This window comes from Strigops habroptila, chromosome 7 (assembly GCF_004027225.2).
Source record: "Strigops habroptila isolate Jane chromosome 7, bStrHab1.2.pri, whole genome shotgun sequence".
Lineage (NCBI taxonomy): Eukaryota > Metazoa > Chordata > Aves > Psittaciformes > Psittacidae > Strigops > Strigops habroptila.
In genome coordinates this window covers 24,780,663-24,799,170 of record NC_044283.2, presented here as the reverse complement: position 1 = coordinate 24,799,170, position 18,508 = coordinate 24,780,663, and the positions used below count along the sequence as shown (strand labels likewise).

The following is an 18,508-nucleotide window of genomic DNA, read 5'->3' as shown; positions in this document are numbered from 1 at the left end:
GTGGGACTGGGCAGAAGGAATGGGTTTTAGAGATGTGGACCATTCCTCGCATTTGCTTTGTGGAATACAATGAGAACTGTTTCCAGGCTTCGCTGGGTTTTAATCAGTTCTTTAGGCAGTGTTGGCCTAGGGAGATGTTTGAACTTTCTAGATTATGGGTTTGCAATCTAATGTAGATTTCATGCATGTGGGAAGCGATGATCCTCTCAGACTAACACTAGCAAAAGTGTGCTGCAAGCAGATTTGTGGGTAGTGTCTGTGCATGGTTGCTGTGTTCTCTGTCTGAATAATAAAGAACAAAGGAGAACTAGTAAGCATTGCTTATAAGACAAATCACATTGCAGAGATTAACTGTTCTAGTCTAGTCTGTCTTCTTCAGTTAAATCTGTAGTAGTGCTTTGAGCATCTCAACTTGATGTATTTCTTTATTAAATCTTCAAATATTCCTTATAAACAAAGGCCCACATCTTCCAGTTAGATCTGGAAGATTGAAGCATTGTTAAAAATATTAAGTACTTCATTGTCAAAATGAAATTTATAGGATTTGCTGCAAAGAGCTGTTCAGATGTTCACAGGAATAATAACACACTCATTTACTTAAAGGAAATTCAGCATTCATCAAAAATGCTAGACTGGCCATCCTGAGGAGTTAAACTACTACCACTTTGTGATGCTACAGAGGAGAAGCAGCAACTACAATCGCCTTGAGAACCTACCTCATTTGTGTGCCTTTTCTTTGAAAACTGTTGCACAGAGTAGGAAAGCAGCCCCCTGGCTGTGCACATTTCATAAATGTGAAACATTTAAAACAAAAAACAATCACCATGAAAAATTTGTAGCAATATAGTCAGTGGTCAGGGGTTTTCACAGGATCTGTCCCAGAAGTTCTGTCTTCCTTTAAGTCCTTTTATAAAACAAGCTGAGGTCTAAGCTGCAGCTTGACTTTCCAGCTTGTCATGTCTGTCTAGCAGTTGGTGAGCAGCAGTAAGCCCTGTCTGACTCCCAACCACCAGCTGGATGTGGCACACTGTTAGCTGGGGTGCCTCATGCTGCCGTTGCTGTAGGAGCACAGAGTCCCCAGGGCAGTCTTGGTGGTGACCACAGCACATGTGATGGTTTTAAGCTGACAGAGGGGAGATTTAGATTAGATATAAGGCAGAAGTTCTTCCCTGTGAGGATGGTGAGACACTGGCACAGGTTGTCCTGAGAAGCTGTGGCTGCCCCATCCCTGGCAGTGTTCAAGGCCAGGTTGGGCAGGGCTTTGAGTAACCTGGTCCAGTGTGAGGTGTCCTTGCCCATGGCAGGGGGTTGGAACTAGATGATCTTTAAGGTCCCTTCCAACCCAAACCATTCTATGAATCTACAGTAGACTGTCCTCCTTGCCCTGACAGTAAGTACTTCAGCCATATGATTGTGAGGTGAGGCTGGGAATGAGGTCTAGCATGGAACATAAACCTTAATACAATCTGTACTGTTGTCACTATGTTAATATGTCACAATGTCACTACGTCTCCAGCTCATGGATCTGGAGACCTTAGATACTGAATTGTGCTTTGACATGGTTTCACCTACATCAATTCGTGGCCCTTTGCAGGGGTGGAATATAGCCCTTGGTAGTAGAAAGGGAAATGACTTGTAGCATCTCAGAACTGTCTTTCTGGCTAGTAAGGCAATGGTGGCAAAGCTGACAGGAGTCCTGTCTCCTCCCCACTAGAGGAGGTGGTGGGTGGCGTTGAAACACGGGAAGTGCATGGGAAATGGCTTCTGCGGCTTCACAAGGATCAGGCTGAGGGAAGGAAATTGGAGTGAAAGTCGTGCAAATGCTTTCAGGCTTGGAAGTGCTGGGCTCTGAAGGGCTGCGCTGGGTATCAGACCTATCAGCTCTGTGAGGGTTTTAACACATTTTGGAAGCACACAGAACTGTGGCAATGATAAGACATCAAAGAAAAACCGTCAGGCTTATGTGTGTTTCAAGGGTGCCAGATTAAAGCCTCTGAGTATCGCACAAAGTAGCCATAGCTCCTCCTTGAGAGTTAGCAAGTGGCGTTATCAAGGAATGAAGCAAACAGCCTTTCAGCAGGGGATAATTTGCCCTACAAACTTTATGCATGAATTAGAAAAACAAGCTATGCTGTGTCAGTGCCAGACCATTTGAGGAGGATTTCATAAATGCAGAACTAATGTTTTGCTGCAAGGAAACCCATTTTCAAGTTGTGCGAGCGCTGAAATAAGAGAAGTCTCCCAAAAGTCTCTGCTTGGGAAGGCATTTTAACTACTTAGATCAAAAATTCATGACCAGGGCAGTGTAGTGGTGCCCAGATCTGCCATTCTGGGTTGTAGCTGGGGAGCAGCCCAAGAAAGCCAGGAGCTGTGTGGGGTGGAGTGCTTGCAGTGAAGAAAATTGCAAGGCTTTTGTATTTTTTTAGGATTGCCAGCAACTGTCAGAAATGTAGGGAGAAGTCATTGTCTCCCACACCTCTCTCAGCTCTAATTGCTGAGGAGGAGTACTTGTGGTTAAGTGCACCGTGACTACCTGGGAGAAATGGAAAGGAGAAGACTCATGGGAGTAGTTACTTTCTTCCTCCTCCTGCAGGATTTGATTCCAGAGTGGTTGGTATAGTCACCTGGAGAAGGGGCTGTGGGTTTTCTTTGGAGGGTGTGGAAGAGAAGCAGTGGTTTGATTCAGTGTCTGTCTGGTATCTGGAGGTGAAATGGAAGTTGAAAGGTCCTCACAGTAAATCTTCTACAAACCAATTTTGCAGCTTGTGTGAATGCTGATTGATTCATCTAGTTCTAGTTTCTTACCTTCAGGTTTTTCTCTCTAACTTCACAAACTCCTTGGTGTGACCCTAATAAAAAGAGAAGTGAACTGAACAGAGTCTCAGGCTTCATTTCAGCTATAAATCGTTCCTCTTTCTGCTATGTGAAAGAGCAGACTTAATAAAAAAAACATAAAGTGTTAATCCAGAAGGTCTGTAATTTCTGTCATACATATTACTGCGGGGTTTCTGCACCTCATCTTCTCTGCTGGTTGTGATACGAGAATATTTGTGTGTCATGGAAAAACCCCATCAGAGCATGGTCTCATTGGTCTTAAATTTATCTGCTTTTCTTCTCATGTGTCTCCTCTCACTTTCCTTTCTTTTCGCTTTCTCTGCTGGTGAATGGCAGCCTCCTGCCAGGTGCCTTCTGACCCCTCTCTGCTGTAGCGATGGCTGCTCCCCCCTTTTTTCTTCCTGCTTTCACAAATCACTGGTCAGCTGTTTGGAAGCCTGAAGGTTATAGACCCAGGAGATGGTTTCCCCACAGCCCATCAGTGTGTGCTCTGTGACCCTGCAGTTGCAGGAGTCTGTACACCAGTACATTGAAATCAGCAGTCATCTTCTGTAGGCTATTCTGGATGAATTTCAATCAATTTTTAGCCAAGCCTAGAGGATATAATTTTCTGGTTCAAGGATTCTTGTTACAATTTGTAATACATAAATCTGTAAAGCAATTTACATTTTCCTGCCTATCATTTTAATACAGTTGTTTTGAATAGCAGCAGTTTAATTTTGATTGATAAGAGTAAAAAAAAATATTTCAGACTTCAAGCATAGGGCCTTGGGGTTTTGTTAACTAAAAAAAACCCCAAACCAACCACAGCTCTACACTCCTTTGAAGAAATAAGTTTATAGTGACAAGGTAACGGAGACTGTGCTGCTCTTTCAGGCTGTGCTTAATTGCGATGCCTTCCTAGGACTTCAGCCTAATAGTGGCAAATAGTAATGACTGCTACTCAAACAGGACAGCATTAACATAAATTGCATTTAATGTCATTCCGTTCATCCAAGGTTGAGCAGCTAAATGATGCTTAGCCAGGTGTTAAATAGGTATGGCTATCAAGGTTTAGTCAATTACTGTAGACATTGCCAATTGAGGAGGGTAAAAGAGCAAATAAAAATGAAATTCCTTTCTACTTAGCACCTTACATTGTCTTTGCAATTCTCTAAATTGCTTTATAAATGCCTGTCTCTGATCCTCTACTCTTTCAAAACACAGAAATTTCTGCTGAATTTTTAACTGTTGAATAGAACCAGACTCACCCACTTGTCCAGCAAAGTAATTCTCTTACTTATTTTTCTGGTTTTCTTGCTCCTTTCCAGAGTACTGATTTATATCCAGTTCATGTAACTGGGAAGATAATTTAATAAAAAGACCCAAACAACCCACTGTGCAGTACTTCTTCTCTATAATCCTGTATCAACAGAAGTGGTGTTATAAAGTTTTAAGAATATACAGCTTTTTTCTTCAACAAAGCATCATTGATCAGTATCACTGTTTGTGCACTGTCAGAATGGAGAAGGATGGCTTGTGTGCTAATTTTGATTGATGATTTGAATACAGATGGTGCTGGCAGGGTTATGCATGATGCAGTACCACAGGTTTTGAGGAACTCGGATTTCCAGCTCTGTGTTGGCAGATTTACAGATGAAGGCCCTGATCATCTAAAGGTTTATGTATATTCACAATCCATGCTGCATGTAATTAGCTGATTTACTTTGTTCAAGCTGTTCAGGTACTTGTAAGATGAAACACTGGTGTGTGAGTCTGAAACATCACCACAAGGGTTTTATTAGCTCTCAGTAGTTGAAACTGATGTACTACCTGGTGTTTCATGTTCTCCTGTGATTGTGCCATACCGCCTTGTTTTTGAATGCATACCATTACAAGCAGAAGTATTTACAGAAGCTGCAGTGCCAAGTGCTGGAGAGGTTGTCTTAGTGTTATGTGCACCACTGCAGTACTGAGGCAGCACTTGCTTGAGCCAGCGTGGGCCAGGTGCCCCTGGCAGCACCTTCCTGCCACCCCCCAACACCCTCACAGGAACCAAGTAGTGGTTTTGGCACTTCTTCAAGGTGACTCAGCACAAGTGGAATTTCACAGGACAAAAATGAGACATCTCATGCAGCACTGGGGGCTTCCCAGGCCACACAGCCAGAAACTTGCTGCAAGCAGCAGAGATATCAATGTTTCTTCAAGAAGAACCCCCGGTATCAATACCAGCTGGGGAGGAAGGCATTGAGAGCAGCCCTGCAGAGAAGGACTTGGGGGTACTGGTGGATGAAAAACTGGGCATGACCTGGGAGTGTGCTCTCACAGCCCAGAAAGCCAGTCCTGTCCCAGGCTGCATCGAGAGGAATGTGACCAGCAGGTCAAGGGAGGTGATCCTGACCCTCTACTCTGCTCTTGTGAGAACCCACCTGGAGCACTGTGTGCAGTTCTGGGGCCCCCAACACAAGAAGGACATGAAGCTGTTGGCGCAAGTCCAGAGGAGGCCATGAAGATGCTCAGATGGCTGGAGCCCCTCTCCTATGAGGAAAGGCTGAGAAAGTTGGGGTAGTTCAGCCTGGAGAAGAGAAGGCTCCAGAAAGACCTTATAGCAGCCTTCCAGTACTTAAAGGGACTTAGAAGAAAGATGGGGATGCATTTTTTAGTAGGACCTGTTGTGACAGGACAAGGGGTAATGGTTTTAAACTAAAGGAGGGTAGATTCAGACTAGCTGTAAGGAAGGAATTTTTTACAATGAGGTGGTGGAACGCTGGAACAGGTTGCACAGAGAGATTGTGGATGCCCCATCCCTGGAAACATTTAACGTCAGGTTGGACAGGGCTCTGAGCAACCTGATTTAGTGAAAGATGTTCTTGCCCAGCGCAGGGGGGTTGCACTAGATGATCTTTAAAGGTCCCTTCCCAACCAAACCATTAAAAAAAATTGTGCAGCAGTCTGTGGAGGAGAGCATTAGGTGGCCTATACATAGGGCTCTGCCAGCTCTGTCAGAAAATCAACACATTGCATTTTGACTACAAATAACATCTTCGTGGGCAGTGTCTGCCCTTTGGCAGAAAAATGGTAATAAATAGCCATGTAATGGTCACATTGATAGCTTTCAGTGCAAACACAGGTTTCAGCTGTTATGTCTGCACTCCAAAAGAACAGACCTTGATCTGTTTGTGCAGCATTCTGTTTGTTTATGCATCTTCGCTACCCTGCAGTGATAGCCACTGCCAGCAAGTTTTTCTTGCATGTAAGGGAGAAGAGAGAAATCTTAATGAAGCTATGGTAGCAAATGCATGTCTATTAAATGAACTGTGTTTTCATATTGCAGTTAAAATATTTGTAAGGGGGGTATTTGGACTCCAAAATGTGAAGCTTGACACTTAGGGCATTTAAAAGATGGCGGCTAAACCCAAACACAGAGAAAACAGAACTCCTAAATGCTTAGGATGTCTGGAAATCCCTCACTTACTGCTCTCAAACCAGCCAAGGTCTCTTCAGAGCTCAGGATATTCTATGTGGGACTTTTGTGAGCCTGGCATTTTGAAAAACCTTCTTACCTTACTTCAAAAGGCAGAAATCTCAAAGGTTTTTTTATATGATACCTAGTTCCGCTTTTTTCCCCATAGCTGCTAATTTTTCAGCTATAGGCCATAGATGAGCCATACCCCCTTCTCTTAGTCTTATTACTAGAGTCTAGCTAGGAGTCTGCAATTTGCTTTTGAAACATTAAGGTAGGAGAAACCCTTTCTAGAGCAAGGCTTGGTACGTGTACAGATGAGCCAAAAAGCATCAGCTTTTTTCCAGGAGCAAGATTCCAGCTGGAACTCAGCATGTCATGAAATTGCAGTGCAGCAAAAGGGAACAACATGCCAAAAGGCTCTTGCAGATTGTGGCTGAGGTGCTTGGGGTGTGCTTCACTGTGTTTCTGCGTGGTTCTGTCATGTGGAATTGTTTCCAAACCTCAGCTCCTGATAGTTTTGTGGGTGTTTTTTAAAGTACTATTCACCAGGCTTCAGGTTGCAAAGCAGTTAAACAGAGGAACAACCTGTACCTGTCACTGAGCAGCCTGGGCTGTGGGCAACTGCCCTTTTCATTGCAAGGGCTCATTAATGACAAAACCTAGTGGTGCTGAGTTAGGTACAGGTAAGGTACTTAACTGCAGGACAATGTTCATATCTCATACAGAGCTGGAAGTCTGGCTACCCATCTGCCATCTCTGGTGCTCCCTGGATAACTTCAGTACATAATTCTTCAATTCACTGGACATCTATGATGAACAAAGAAATTGGCAATCCATGCTACATTAAATTCTGCTAGAGGCTTTAATATAAACTGAAGTATTCCTGTATATAAAACCTGTGGTTTAGGAATATCTGTCCTATCTCTTCACCAGTTAGAATGTTGCTGCCAAGAACAGGAAAGAGGACGGGCACTGAGAAAAGACTTCAGGTATAAGGGGCTGTTGGGAGCTCCAGCTTCTCTTCTCTGGTCTAATTCTAGTTAGCTACTCAGCATAGGCATGCAAAGTCCCAAAGAAATCTGGAGATAGCAGAAGGGTCTTAAAGTAGGACTGGGCTGTGGTTGCTTGGAGGACATGAAGAAGCAGAGGTGCCAGATGATGGAGCAGAGCCTGGTATAGCAAGGGTGGCAACCAGGCAAAGCCAGGCTTATTCCTGACTCAGTATATACCAGTTGGGCTTTGTCAGAAGAGCTCCAATTCTTAAATAGCCTGAGGACAAACAAACATAATCCTGGCACTTCCATTACTCATGCTAGAAAGCTGTGCTGTGCTGTGCTGTGCTGTGGTGACCAGCCAGTGCAGGGCAAAAATCTCTTCTGTAGGGCAGCTTTATTTAACTTTTGAAAAAATAAGGTCAGAAAATTAGGCCAATTAGTGTGAGCAGAGCTCAGCAACTTCACGTTTCCCTTAACGCAACCACATCTCTAATTAACTATCTGCATATTTTAAACATTTTCTATAGTCCTTTGAAATATGTTTTTTCTCTAACTAGAATCTTGTATGCTGTTTCTCAGGTTTTTTAGCATTTAAGAGCTGCATGTGTTTTCTGTCTTCATTTGTAATTCTCTTCCCCACTTCATCTTCAATAAAATACCTGAGTAATTTTTCCCATGTATTTCCAGTTGCAGTTGGAATTACAGGTTGGCAGTTGCACAGGTTAGGAAACTGTAATGAGCTCTTTCATGATACACATTAAGCGCCAAACTTTAGATATGTGTTTCATGGGTATGCAGCTTATTACATTTGTGGATCTGCTTTGTCAAAAGCATGTGTTTTATTTTATTCTTTGACAGCCTTCTGTTAAATTGAAGTAGGACTTGCTGTTTTGGAGATACTATTGATTCTAATGCCTTAATTTGTTTCTCATGTGTCTGTTTATTTTGTTTACACAGAGACTTTGCTTATGTGGCAAGAGACAAAGACACAAGGATTCTGAAATGTCACGTGTTTCGATGTGACACACCGGCAAAAGCCATCGCCACAAGTTTACACGAAATCTGCTCCAAGGCAAGTGGCTTTAAAGTCATATGCATTCCTCTGTTTAGAGGTCACTGAGCCTAATGTATACAATCAGCAATTGTACACATGGTTAGTTTAGTTTACATCAATGGCAACAAGAAACAGTGTAGAGAATTTGTAAAGGAAAGGATGTGAATGGATGGAATAATGGGGGGTGGGGGTGAGCATTGAGGTTTGAGGAGCATGAGATGTGCTTTTGATTTGGCGTCTGTATGGAGACTGAAGGTTTTCTTGGATAATAAAGAAACTGTGGATTCAAAAGGGAAAAAGAACACACAGCTTCAATTAATAATAAATGGTGAAGTTAAACTCTGTTAAGTAAATCAGGCCTTGTTTGAACGCTATTATTCAGTGGTATTGTCCTGCAGGACAGACAGGAAAAGAGTTGCTAATATAAGTCTGCCCACTTTAAAAAAAGGTGGGGAGGGGAGAGAAGAGGGAGTTTAAGCTACTCTGGTTACAAATAGTAAAGGATCTTAGTTCCTGCTTGTGGTAATGTTGTCTGTAATGCTGGAGAGGACTGTTCTTTTCAGTCATTTTTATCTTACAGATTTGCCACCATTCCCTGGTTATTAATTTTGATCTTCTTGCATGATCAGTTCACGAGTGTCCTCTGCACGGTCATTTCATGCAGCTGTAGCAAGGCAGCATGTCCTTTACAGCAGGCAAATCTGATTGAAACGCTTTAAGGAGAGGCAGTTAAACCAATCTACTTTAAACTCTTTCCTTATTCATTTATTGAGCTGTGGTGGATGTGTGGCTGCATTCCCGTTCTTAAAAAATGCCATGCTTCTCATTTCAGTTTCCATGAAAACATGTCAGTTTGCATGTCAGGAGAAGCAGGCTGTGGGGATGAATAACCTTATCAGTTACCTGGTGTGACTTGTCTCTCCTCGTGAGTCCCGGCTCTTTTTAAAAAGCTCATTAGGAAACCTTTGGGGTTTAAAATTCTGCTCATTTACTGTGTGTCTGTCATTTGCTTTTTACATTTTGACTTCACGGTAATGAATGGAATCAGTGATGTCAGATTCCCCTTTGCAGCCAGTTGTATAGTGTAAACATTTTTGCAATGCTGCAGCCATGGCTACTGAACTTGCGATGCTTCATGTGAACAACGTGAGCATTTACTCTGTGCATTACTGTAACCTCCTGGGCAGTAGAGTTTTGCCCGAGGCAGGAGGTAGCCCAGCAACTGTGCAGAGCCTGCCAGGTGTGTCCAGGCTTGGGTGCCTGAGGAGATGCAGGTGGCAGGATGAAGGAAGCCGCTCAGGTTGGCCAAGGAGTTGCAGGCTGTGCCTGGTGAAGGTTAACACCAGGAGCTGCAGCAGTGGCTGGCTGGAGAAGCCTAGACCTGTTATGTCCTTCCTTTTTCTCCTACAGCTCTCAATTCTCACACGTTTCCAGCAAAGGAAGAACATGCTACACAGGCCCTATCACAGCTGCTCTTATCTAGTAAGGTCAACACCAAGTACATGCCACAGTAGCTATACACATGGGTATCGAAAGGGGAGCAGAGCTGTCACATATGTAACTATGACATGAAACTCCTGGCAATTAATTTTGGGTTGGAGAGCAACTAAGCATTTAAAACCATAACTAAAGTAACACAGATAAAATAGGATAGTGTTGTTAAATAGAGCGTGTTCCTTCATAATTCAGCAATAGATGTAATCTTGATTCAGGGAAGCACTTGGCATATGCTAACTGACACACTGGACCTCTTGGCTGAGTCAGGGCTCCTTCCTGAGCTAGTGTGTGTCATTTTTCATCTGGGGGGGGGATATTATCATGTGTCCCTGAAACAGAAAATACCTTCAAAATATGAAACCTAAAAGAAAAAGGGGGAGGGAGGGGATTAACTGAGAGCATCTTCAGACCAAGTCACATCTGCTGGAACACCAGGTATCTTTCTAGCTTAATTACAACTAGCAGTCATAGCATAAAGAAGCACATAGCAATGCTTCGTATATGAGCTTTGGAAAACCTCTGTTAGCCTCCCTGGGTCCCTTCTCAGACATATATTTGTGGGGAATAATCATCCAAAGTGGTTATTTTGAAGTGTTTCATTGGTGTGTTTTTTTCTCCTTTGCTAATATTCTACATTTTGGGGGAAGAACAGGTTGTGTTTGCATGAGATTTTTAATTCCAGAAGAAAACATAAAAATGGAGGGAGAAATTACACAGAGCATTAGGCAGATCAGAGAGGAACATGAATAATGAACACTCTTCTTGTGTGTTAAATATTTATATTTCTTGCTATATTGCTGCTCATTGTAATTTTCTGTTGATAAAAATGGCTGGAGGTTTTTTCCCTTCTCCATCGGTCTTTCACGTAGGCTTGGACACCACTTACATTCTTACTACAGTTAAGGAATGGTGAATAAACTGGAGGAAAATTAAAGTTGTTATTTAAAAAGAATAACCTGTTTAGTCATGTAGCTTCTGACTTCAGATTTCAGAAATGAGGGTTGTAATAGGAGTAAATTTATACCTGTAGTTGCTACTGTAATATGTTAAAAAAACAGTAAATGCTCTATTATCACTGTCATCTTCAGATTATGGCCGAACGGAAGAATGCTAAAGCTGTGGCTTGTGGCTCATTGCAAGGGGGGACAAATGTCAATCTTGATGTTCCTCTGCAAGGTATCGTGTGTTACAGCTCGTATCCTTGGGGTGGGCCTGTGTTAGATATGTTTAGTTTCCGACGCTGCTTTTGACCAAAATGGAGCATGTTGGGTGCAGAAGTCCGGAGTGTAATCCTGTCTTTTAATTACTGCATCTGACTGTAACCTCTTACTGTATGACATTAAGCATTTTTATTGGCTGTGTTGGCAGGAATGCAGTCCTGCTCAGTTATGTCAACTTGTGCGTTTCCTCTTTTATTTTGAAATACAAATGTGGCAAATACAGCCTTACTTATTTGTGGCTACTTGCACATATTGTCCTTTTCAAATCAAAATACCTCCTGACTTGAAACTGCACAATTTGGCCAAATCTTCGTTAAAAACACAGTATACTCCAGTTAATTACTTGGATTCGGTGGAGCTGTAGGAGCACTCTTCCTCGGTTTCAGCACCTATTTTAGCATTTTCCAAGGCAAGTGGTGCAAGTGGGTTGTCATCTGACTTAAGGGTCTTCTGCACACTCTACTGCATGGCCAAAGAAAGTTCCCTTGCAAGCCTTTATTAGTCATTGCTTAATAGTTGCTATTTTGAAAGTAATTCCAGGAGAACAAACACACTTTGTGTTAGCTTTGCAGGAAATTACATGCTTCTAGATCCACTAGTTTATACTGAATATCTTACTCCTAATCCATACGTCAACTTGTGTAATTGTCTGCTCAGACAGTACTATTGATTACTCGAGGACTCTGTTTAACATATTAACAAGGATGACATTTTAAAACACATTCCAGATACTGCATAGTTATGCAGTGAATATTAGGTCTGTTTATCTCAGAGACACATTCATCTCTATTTTCTGGGTTTTAATATGCCAGCAATATAACATGACCTTTCTCTTAGCATAGGTCAAGAATTAGGTGGTGCAAAGTTATCCATAATTCCTTTAGAAATTATTGACCATTGTTCCTGTCAGAAGGAGTAAAAAGTAGTTTCAATCAATACAATATCTTTAGAGCACAATTACTGGGTAAACTGTTTCATGTTATTGGTGAAATAAAAATGGTTTTCCCTGCTGTGAATGCTGATTAACAGAAATTGATTTTTGTTCCCATGCAGTAGATTTCCCAACACCAAAGACAGAACTGGTACAGAAGTTCCACGTCCAGTACCTGGGCATGCTGCCTGTAGCTAAACCTGTGGGTAGGTGACACTTGAGTGAATTCCAAAGTACGTCGAATGTTACTCAGTAATTCTAATGGCTGGACTCTTGGCTAGCCACGTGTAAATACCTGGGTTTGAAGGGTAGCAACTCCTGTGTTTCAGCCATACAGGTCACATTCAGGGCCTCATTTGAACATGTATTTTGCAACCAGAGTATTTTGGGAGCTGCAAAGAAGGCAGAGTTCTGCTTTCTCTGCTGCTAATGAGAAGGGCCCTAGAGAACTGGAACTGTGCAGCAGCTAAACATGATGCTATCCTGTTTTTAACTAAGCCAGAGGCACCTGTTTTGTTTTTGCAGATTAAGAAAACCAACTTTACAACCCTGCTTTCCATTATCAAATTAATATGGAGTCCAAAACAATGTTTTCTGTACTACTATGTGAAAACAAAATTGTTGTTGTTGCTTACTTATACTCATGTATTTATTTTTCACTATTGCATTTTCTTCTCTTTTAGGAATGGATACTCTGAACAGTGCCATTGAAAGTCTAATGACTTCCTCTAGCAAAGAAGACTGGATGCCAGTTACTATGAATGTTGCTGATGCTACTGTCACAGTCATCAATGAAAGAGTAAGGCAGACTGGCTTGTTCAAAACTCATTTAACATAATAATATGAGTGTTGAAAACACAGGAACACTAGTAGAAGGAATTAATTTATGCTAGAATTCGTTTGCTTATTTTGCATTTTCTTTCTTTCCAGAAGCTGTAGAGGCTCTTACTGCTTGTTTCAGCTTCAGCTTGGTTTAGTATTCCAAGCATGTTCTCAGATATAAATTATTACAAGTATTCATTAGATACTTAAAATCAGTGTTATCCTTTCTCGAAATGTTGAGCCTAAAATGTTGTACATTAAGCCCTAAGTAGCAATCCTAAATTCTAAACTGTATTTACCTTATTCTTGGTATGGGAGCCAAGAGTAATATTAAAATCTGTGTTTCATATCACTGTCCTTTGTAAAGCATTTTCCATTGAGGTTAATACAGTGAAACTTCCAAAGAATGTCTTTTGTTTATGTCTGTTGATCAGGTACTAAACCAACACCTCTATAACATAGCAGTGATAGGGGAGCATCTTTTGGAGTCATGGTAGCCATGTTGTTTTGTTGCTTCACAAAACAAGCGGTTTTTAAAGTACACAGTATGCTCAGTGCTAACACTCAAAGCTTTGGTCTTCTGGTGGTAGAAGGGGAAATCCAGCCCAGGCCTGAGCACACTGGGTACGTGCAGATAGCTAAAAAGGAGTGTACCCCCCCTGTTTAATCAACATAAGGCTGACAGTAAACTTCACAGAGTATCCAACAGTCATGATCAATGATTTGATTCATAACCAGAATGAAGAGGAGATCATGGTGGAGTGTCGTGTGCGGTTCCTGTCCTTCATGGGGGTAGGCAAGGACATTCACACATTCGCCTTCATTATGGATACAGGAAACCAGCATTTCGAATGCCACGTTTTTTGGTGCGAACCAAATGCAGGCAATGTGTCAGAAGCTGTTCAGGCTGCTTGTATGGTAAGTGATCTTCTGCAAAGGCACCTCAGAGCACTCCATAAATAATCAGCTTTCCAAATTTGCAGTTATATTGATTTCAAGACAGAAAGAACAGATAAAAACAGGAATTGGGATTCTGATGTATTTCATCAATTAAAACCCAAACATTTTTAAGTTTGAAGTGTCAGTTCAGTGAACAATGCTCCTTTAATCATTTTCCCTCCTAACCTCTGCAACATCTGCAAAAGTTAGAAATCTTTTCTTTCACTACACAAGTTATCTAACGCTGGAAAAACATTTTATCTGTAGTTGTGTTATACAATCCAGCGACAATGTGGTAAAAATAATCCTTGTTCAAGAATAACTGAACCCAGAAAACTTATTTTTGAGGGCTGTTTGTATGACTTAGAATCCATCGTGTGCTAAGGAACAGTTTCTGTCCACAGATTGATAGAGCAGTGTCCCATTAACTTTTTTAACTTGTTTGTCACAGCCAGAATGGAGGTTTGACTACATTTAATGAGGAAGTACTAAGAGGGTATTTTAGATGCTGTGTGAAAGTATTGGATGCAGTGAGGACTGCAGAATGCTTCTGCTTTGTTGCAGTTGCGGTATCAGAAGTGCTTGGTAGCCAGACCTCCCTCACAGAAAGTGCGACCACCCCCACCTCCTGCAGACTCGGTGACTAGAAGAGTTACAACCAACGTAAAACGAGGAGTGTTGTCCCTCATTGACACTTTGAAACAGAAACGCCCAGTCACTGAGATGCCATAGCTGCGCCAGAGAGAAGAGCCTCCTAACCGTTAACTGAAGATAACACTAGCTATACTAAGGAAAGTGAACTGACAATGTCTGGCCTTCCATTTCAAATTGCTGATGCTTTGTCTTCAGAGAATTTACCCTTATCGAAGCAATGTTAGACAAGCATGTTCTCGTTCTTGCCACCATCGTGTGATATGAAAAGAAGCATGAATAATATTTTTGCTGTCAGTGAGTTACACCATGAACAATGGAAGGTCTGTTTGATTGTAAATACATGAACGTTACCTAAACTCACACAAAAAAAAGAATATGGCCACGTCCCTCCCAGTGAACTCATGCTAAAGTCCTTGGAGTGAATGATGCCTAAGTTGCTAGTTTCACCGTCTTGAGCTGAATTTGTCACAAACCAATCTTAACTCCTACAGCACTTTGCTCTGTTTTCAACACTGGAGTAGGTACCAAGTGTTAGCTACCATTGAATTACTGTAGATTAAATACCAAGTTTTATTTTTTACAGAACTACACCTGTTAGTTTTAAATTGTTTGTCAGCATTGGTCTAGCAACCACTTTAACAACTCCCCAACATGCTTCTGAATCATGGCGTCATTATTTCATCTCCCAGTTATACATTATGGTCTTAGAGAAGAATTGTGCTTAATACTAAAGCAATGCTGAAAAATCCACAAGAGTTTTCAGTAACTGAGTTGCAGGGTGATCTACTGAAGCTTTTCAGCTTTAAACATACAAATGCAACCGTTGGCTGTTAAATTTATTCTCCTAAATCTGCCATTAATTCATCACAAATACCGTAAGTTTCACACAGGGCTCAAACCAATCAGGAGTAAGAAAAAAATAGTCTGTAATTTTATTGTCTTACAACTCTTACAGAGACTAAACTATTCCAACCCTTTTCCCATACAAGTGTTTGATGAGATGTTCAATTCGGCGTCTGGTTGCACAGTTCCCCTTCCCCTCACAGTTTGTTGCTGAATACTGAACATGCCCCAAAAAGATCAATCATGTTTCTTGTCAAGACAAAATTCAATGAAATTTCTTTTACTATTAATGCTCTTGTGACAAAAGAAGAAGAGAGGTGTTTTCTAACAGGATAGTGCTTCGGGTGGTACATACAACTTGATCTCCACGCTTTTGCTCCAGAGGCTTCTTCTAATTGCTTTGACTTACACACTACTGCAGGCCCTGACAAAGCCACCCCTTAAAATTGTACCTCAGGCTGATGTTCAAATGCAGTCACACATCTTGAGTCTCTCCCCTTGCCATCTTCTGTCTCGACCTGCAGATTGGTACAAATTTTGGAAATGGAACAGTAAAGATATTTTTAACTGGCATTAAAACTGTTTTGCCTCCATCTAGAGAGATGTTCCAGACTGTAACTGCCTCCCAGGTCTGCAAATCTGGTCATACCACGCTGTAATTGTAAAAGAACCTTGGCAAGGTTGTTATTACAAGAACTCTTTTTTTTATTTTACTATCCAAGAAACTGATATAACATTTTATTTCCTTGTTTAAAAAAATTAACAGCAACACCTGGGCAAAGCAACTTAGGAACACAAGGGGGAAAGAATGTTGACTCAAGAAATTTCTGTATAGAAAAATGCAGAAAAATCATTAAGCGAAGCTCAGCGTGATGTATGAGCATGTGTCAGCTAAGGCTAGCTATGCAACTGTTGTAATTACATTTAGCTCTCTAGAACACCCCCTGAAGAGCTGATCTCCTGTGATCTCTCATCTCCTTATGAGCGCGATTCTGCGCCCCCGGCACTGAAGCAGTTGTTTCTCTGCCCAAGGCTCCCATTGCTGCTCCGCCCTCCACACTGGCTCTACTGCTGGTGCAGCTGGGGGGAGGAGCTGCGTGTGCCAGGCAGGGAGAGCTGAGGTGAGGGGATGCCAACAATCCCCCTTCAGCAGTGCCAGAGGTTTAAACTGACCGTGAGGCCAGCTCGTGAAGCGTAGAGACAGCAGCTTTCGCACATGCTTGTTCAGTTTCTAGTGTTGATCCCACTGACGCCTGCTGAGAGCAGGGTAAAAACCCACTTCCCGGCACGTCCAGATGTGGTGTTGAACACCATACCTCTAGGTAGGACCGTGAAGTTGAGAGATAAAACTTCCTTTATTTATCATCGTGATGGTAATTCAAACTTTGGCTTTAGTTTATTTTAAATTACAGAAAATAATTTGACAGAGTCTTTTTAAAGTTCCAGCCAGGCTTTGGGATTTGCAACTGTTCTACACCAGTGAATTTTAAACCCTATAATTAAACTCTAGTTGCATCTGCACCATGCTGATTCTCCCCAAGAGAGATCCGGACTCTCTTTAAACAAAACCAACACTTAGGAAAGCCCAGCGTAAAGGTGGTTCTGCACTGGGGCTGTCAAGGCTAGCACCATCCCGTTGCCTTTCACTGGCAAAGGGTGCTGTAGCAGGAAGGGCTCAGGAGAAGACAGAAGGGCATTTGAAAAGCTGTAGGTCACCTGCCAATGTATGTTTTGAGTTTTGTGTCTGTTAACAAAACATTGTTGATTTTGCCAACACTTCAGTCGCATGCTTAACTGTCTGGCTGTATGTGGCCTTTTTGCTTCAGTAGGGCTCCATACTCTCCAACAGATTAAATACACACCCAGGTGTTTGCAGAACCAGCCTAACACTGCAAAGCCCCTTATCTTCTGTCAAACAATATAGTACAACACTCTTTACCATGGCCAAAAAAGTATGCCTGGGGTGCGCATGTTCAAGCAGCTGCCACTGGTTCAGTCGATGTTGCAGCGACCCTTCAGTTATCTATGCATTTTTTATAATCCTTAGTGGTTCCGTAGGCCAGCAGCCGTGTTCACTATGCCTTGTATGTCTGATGCCATATTCTAAATTAACCTGTTAAATACAGCTTAAAATATTTTTATTTTATTTATTCTATTTTTACTGAAATATCCTGCATTGTTATGTTGATGTATTGTCTTTACTGGACGTGCTCTTGTAACATTCTCCACTCTGTATACTATAGGTTGCCTAAAAAAGGCAGGCTTTGTAATTATTTGTAGTCACATTTTTATTGAAGTCTGTAGAAAAATCATGTAAATCAAAGCTAATTTCTTCTTTTTTTTTTCAATGCAAGTAGTAAGTTAGAGGTAAGTATCACATGTCAGTCATGTCATGACGAGCTCCCTTGCAGAAGCAAGGGGATTTATATACATAGTCAACGACTAAGAGATAAAAGCCGTTCTTCTGAAATCCACAGTGCTGGCTGTAGGTTTTATTTAAGCCACTTACTGTTCTGTTTGAAGGGGAGCAAGGGCGTGTGGGAGACGTAAGGCTGCAGAGGCCGCTCGCAGCAGAGTGGAACAGGAATAGCAAAAACTTGCATGAAAGGGCACAGAATCCACTCTCAGTAGAATGAGGGTTTTGTGATGTACCTTGTGGGCAGAGTCACCTGTACCCACAGAAATAATACGCCCCTCCGTGACAGAGGACCAAAACCTATGGAGTATCCAATAGCTTACACCAGTTCTGTGTCACTAAGAATTCTACATCCCTTTTAATTTTACCAAGCATTTCATAGATCATTTAACTAGGGATCTAAAACTGTCATAAGTCACCCATGGCAAAGAGAACTTCCTTATTTCAACAGCTAGTAAGGCTCAGCCTTTCAGCATTACCATTAACCCAGCACTCCTTTCTTGGGCAGGTTCATCAATACGTTGCTAAAACTTGTGCTGTACAGTCAGTGAAAGCAGGTTTGGTTTATTTTAACAACGGTAAAGAAGAAAACGCACCCACTGTTTATTAGCAGAGCTCAGTCTAACGTAAAGCACGTGACTGACAGCAAAAAGGACAATTTTCCCCTGCTGTTGCCCACTTCTCCACATCTAAATGTAATCTGTTCTGAGAATAAATTTAGCTGCATAAAACAATGGTCTCAACTGTTACTGATTCCAAATTGTGGTTGAGGGGAGGGAAAAACACACCGGTGGTTTAGAGGCATTGGCGGAGCAATGGACACTTTTGTCTCTGGAAAGCTGCATCGACAGTTTCTA

At 41.8% G+C, this 18,508-nt stretch overlaps 1 protein-coding gene across 18 annotated transcripts in view; it reads left to right on the top strand.

Moving 5' to 3' along the window:
* APBB2 (amyloid beta precursor protein binding family B member 2) overlaps positions 1 to 18,382 on the top strand; it is a 179,622-nt gene extending 161,240 nt beyond the window's left edge. For all 18 annotated transcript variants that reach the window (XM_030493263.2, XM_032920085.1, XM_030493261.1 and 15 more), the window contains 6 exons: positions 8,233 to 8,347; positions 10,915 to 11,002; positions 12,100 to 12,183; positions 12,661 to 12,776; positions 13,538 to 13,717; positions 14,303 to 18,382. In XM_030493263.2, coding sequence (XP_030349123.1) covers positions 8,233 to 8,347; positions 10,915 to 11,002; positions 12,100 to 12,183; positions 12,661 to 12,776; positions 13,538 to 13,717; positions 14,303 to 14,470 — 751 coding nt within the window. In that variant the 3' untranslated portion in view covers positions 14,471 to 18,382. The remainder of the gene's footprint in view (positions 1 to 8,232; positions 8,348 to 10,914; positions 11,003 to 12,099; positions 12,184 to 12,660; positions 12,777 to 13,537; positions 13,718 to 14,302) is intronic.
* Positions 18,383 to 18,508: the final 126 nt, after the last annotated feature.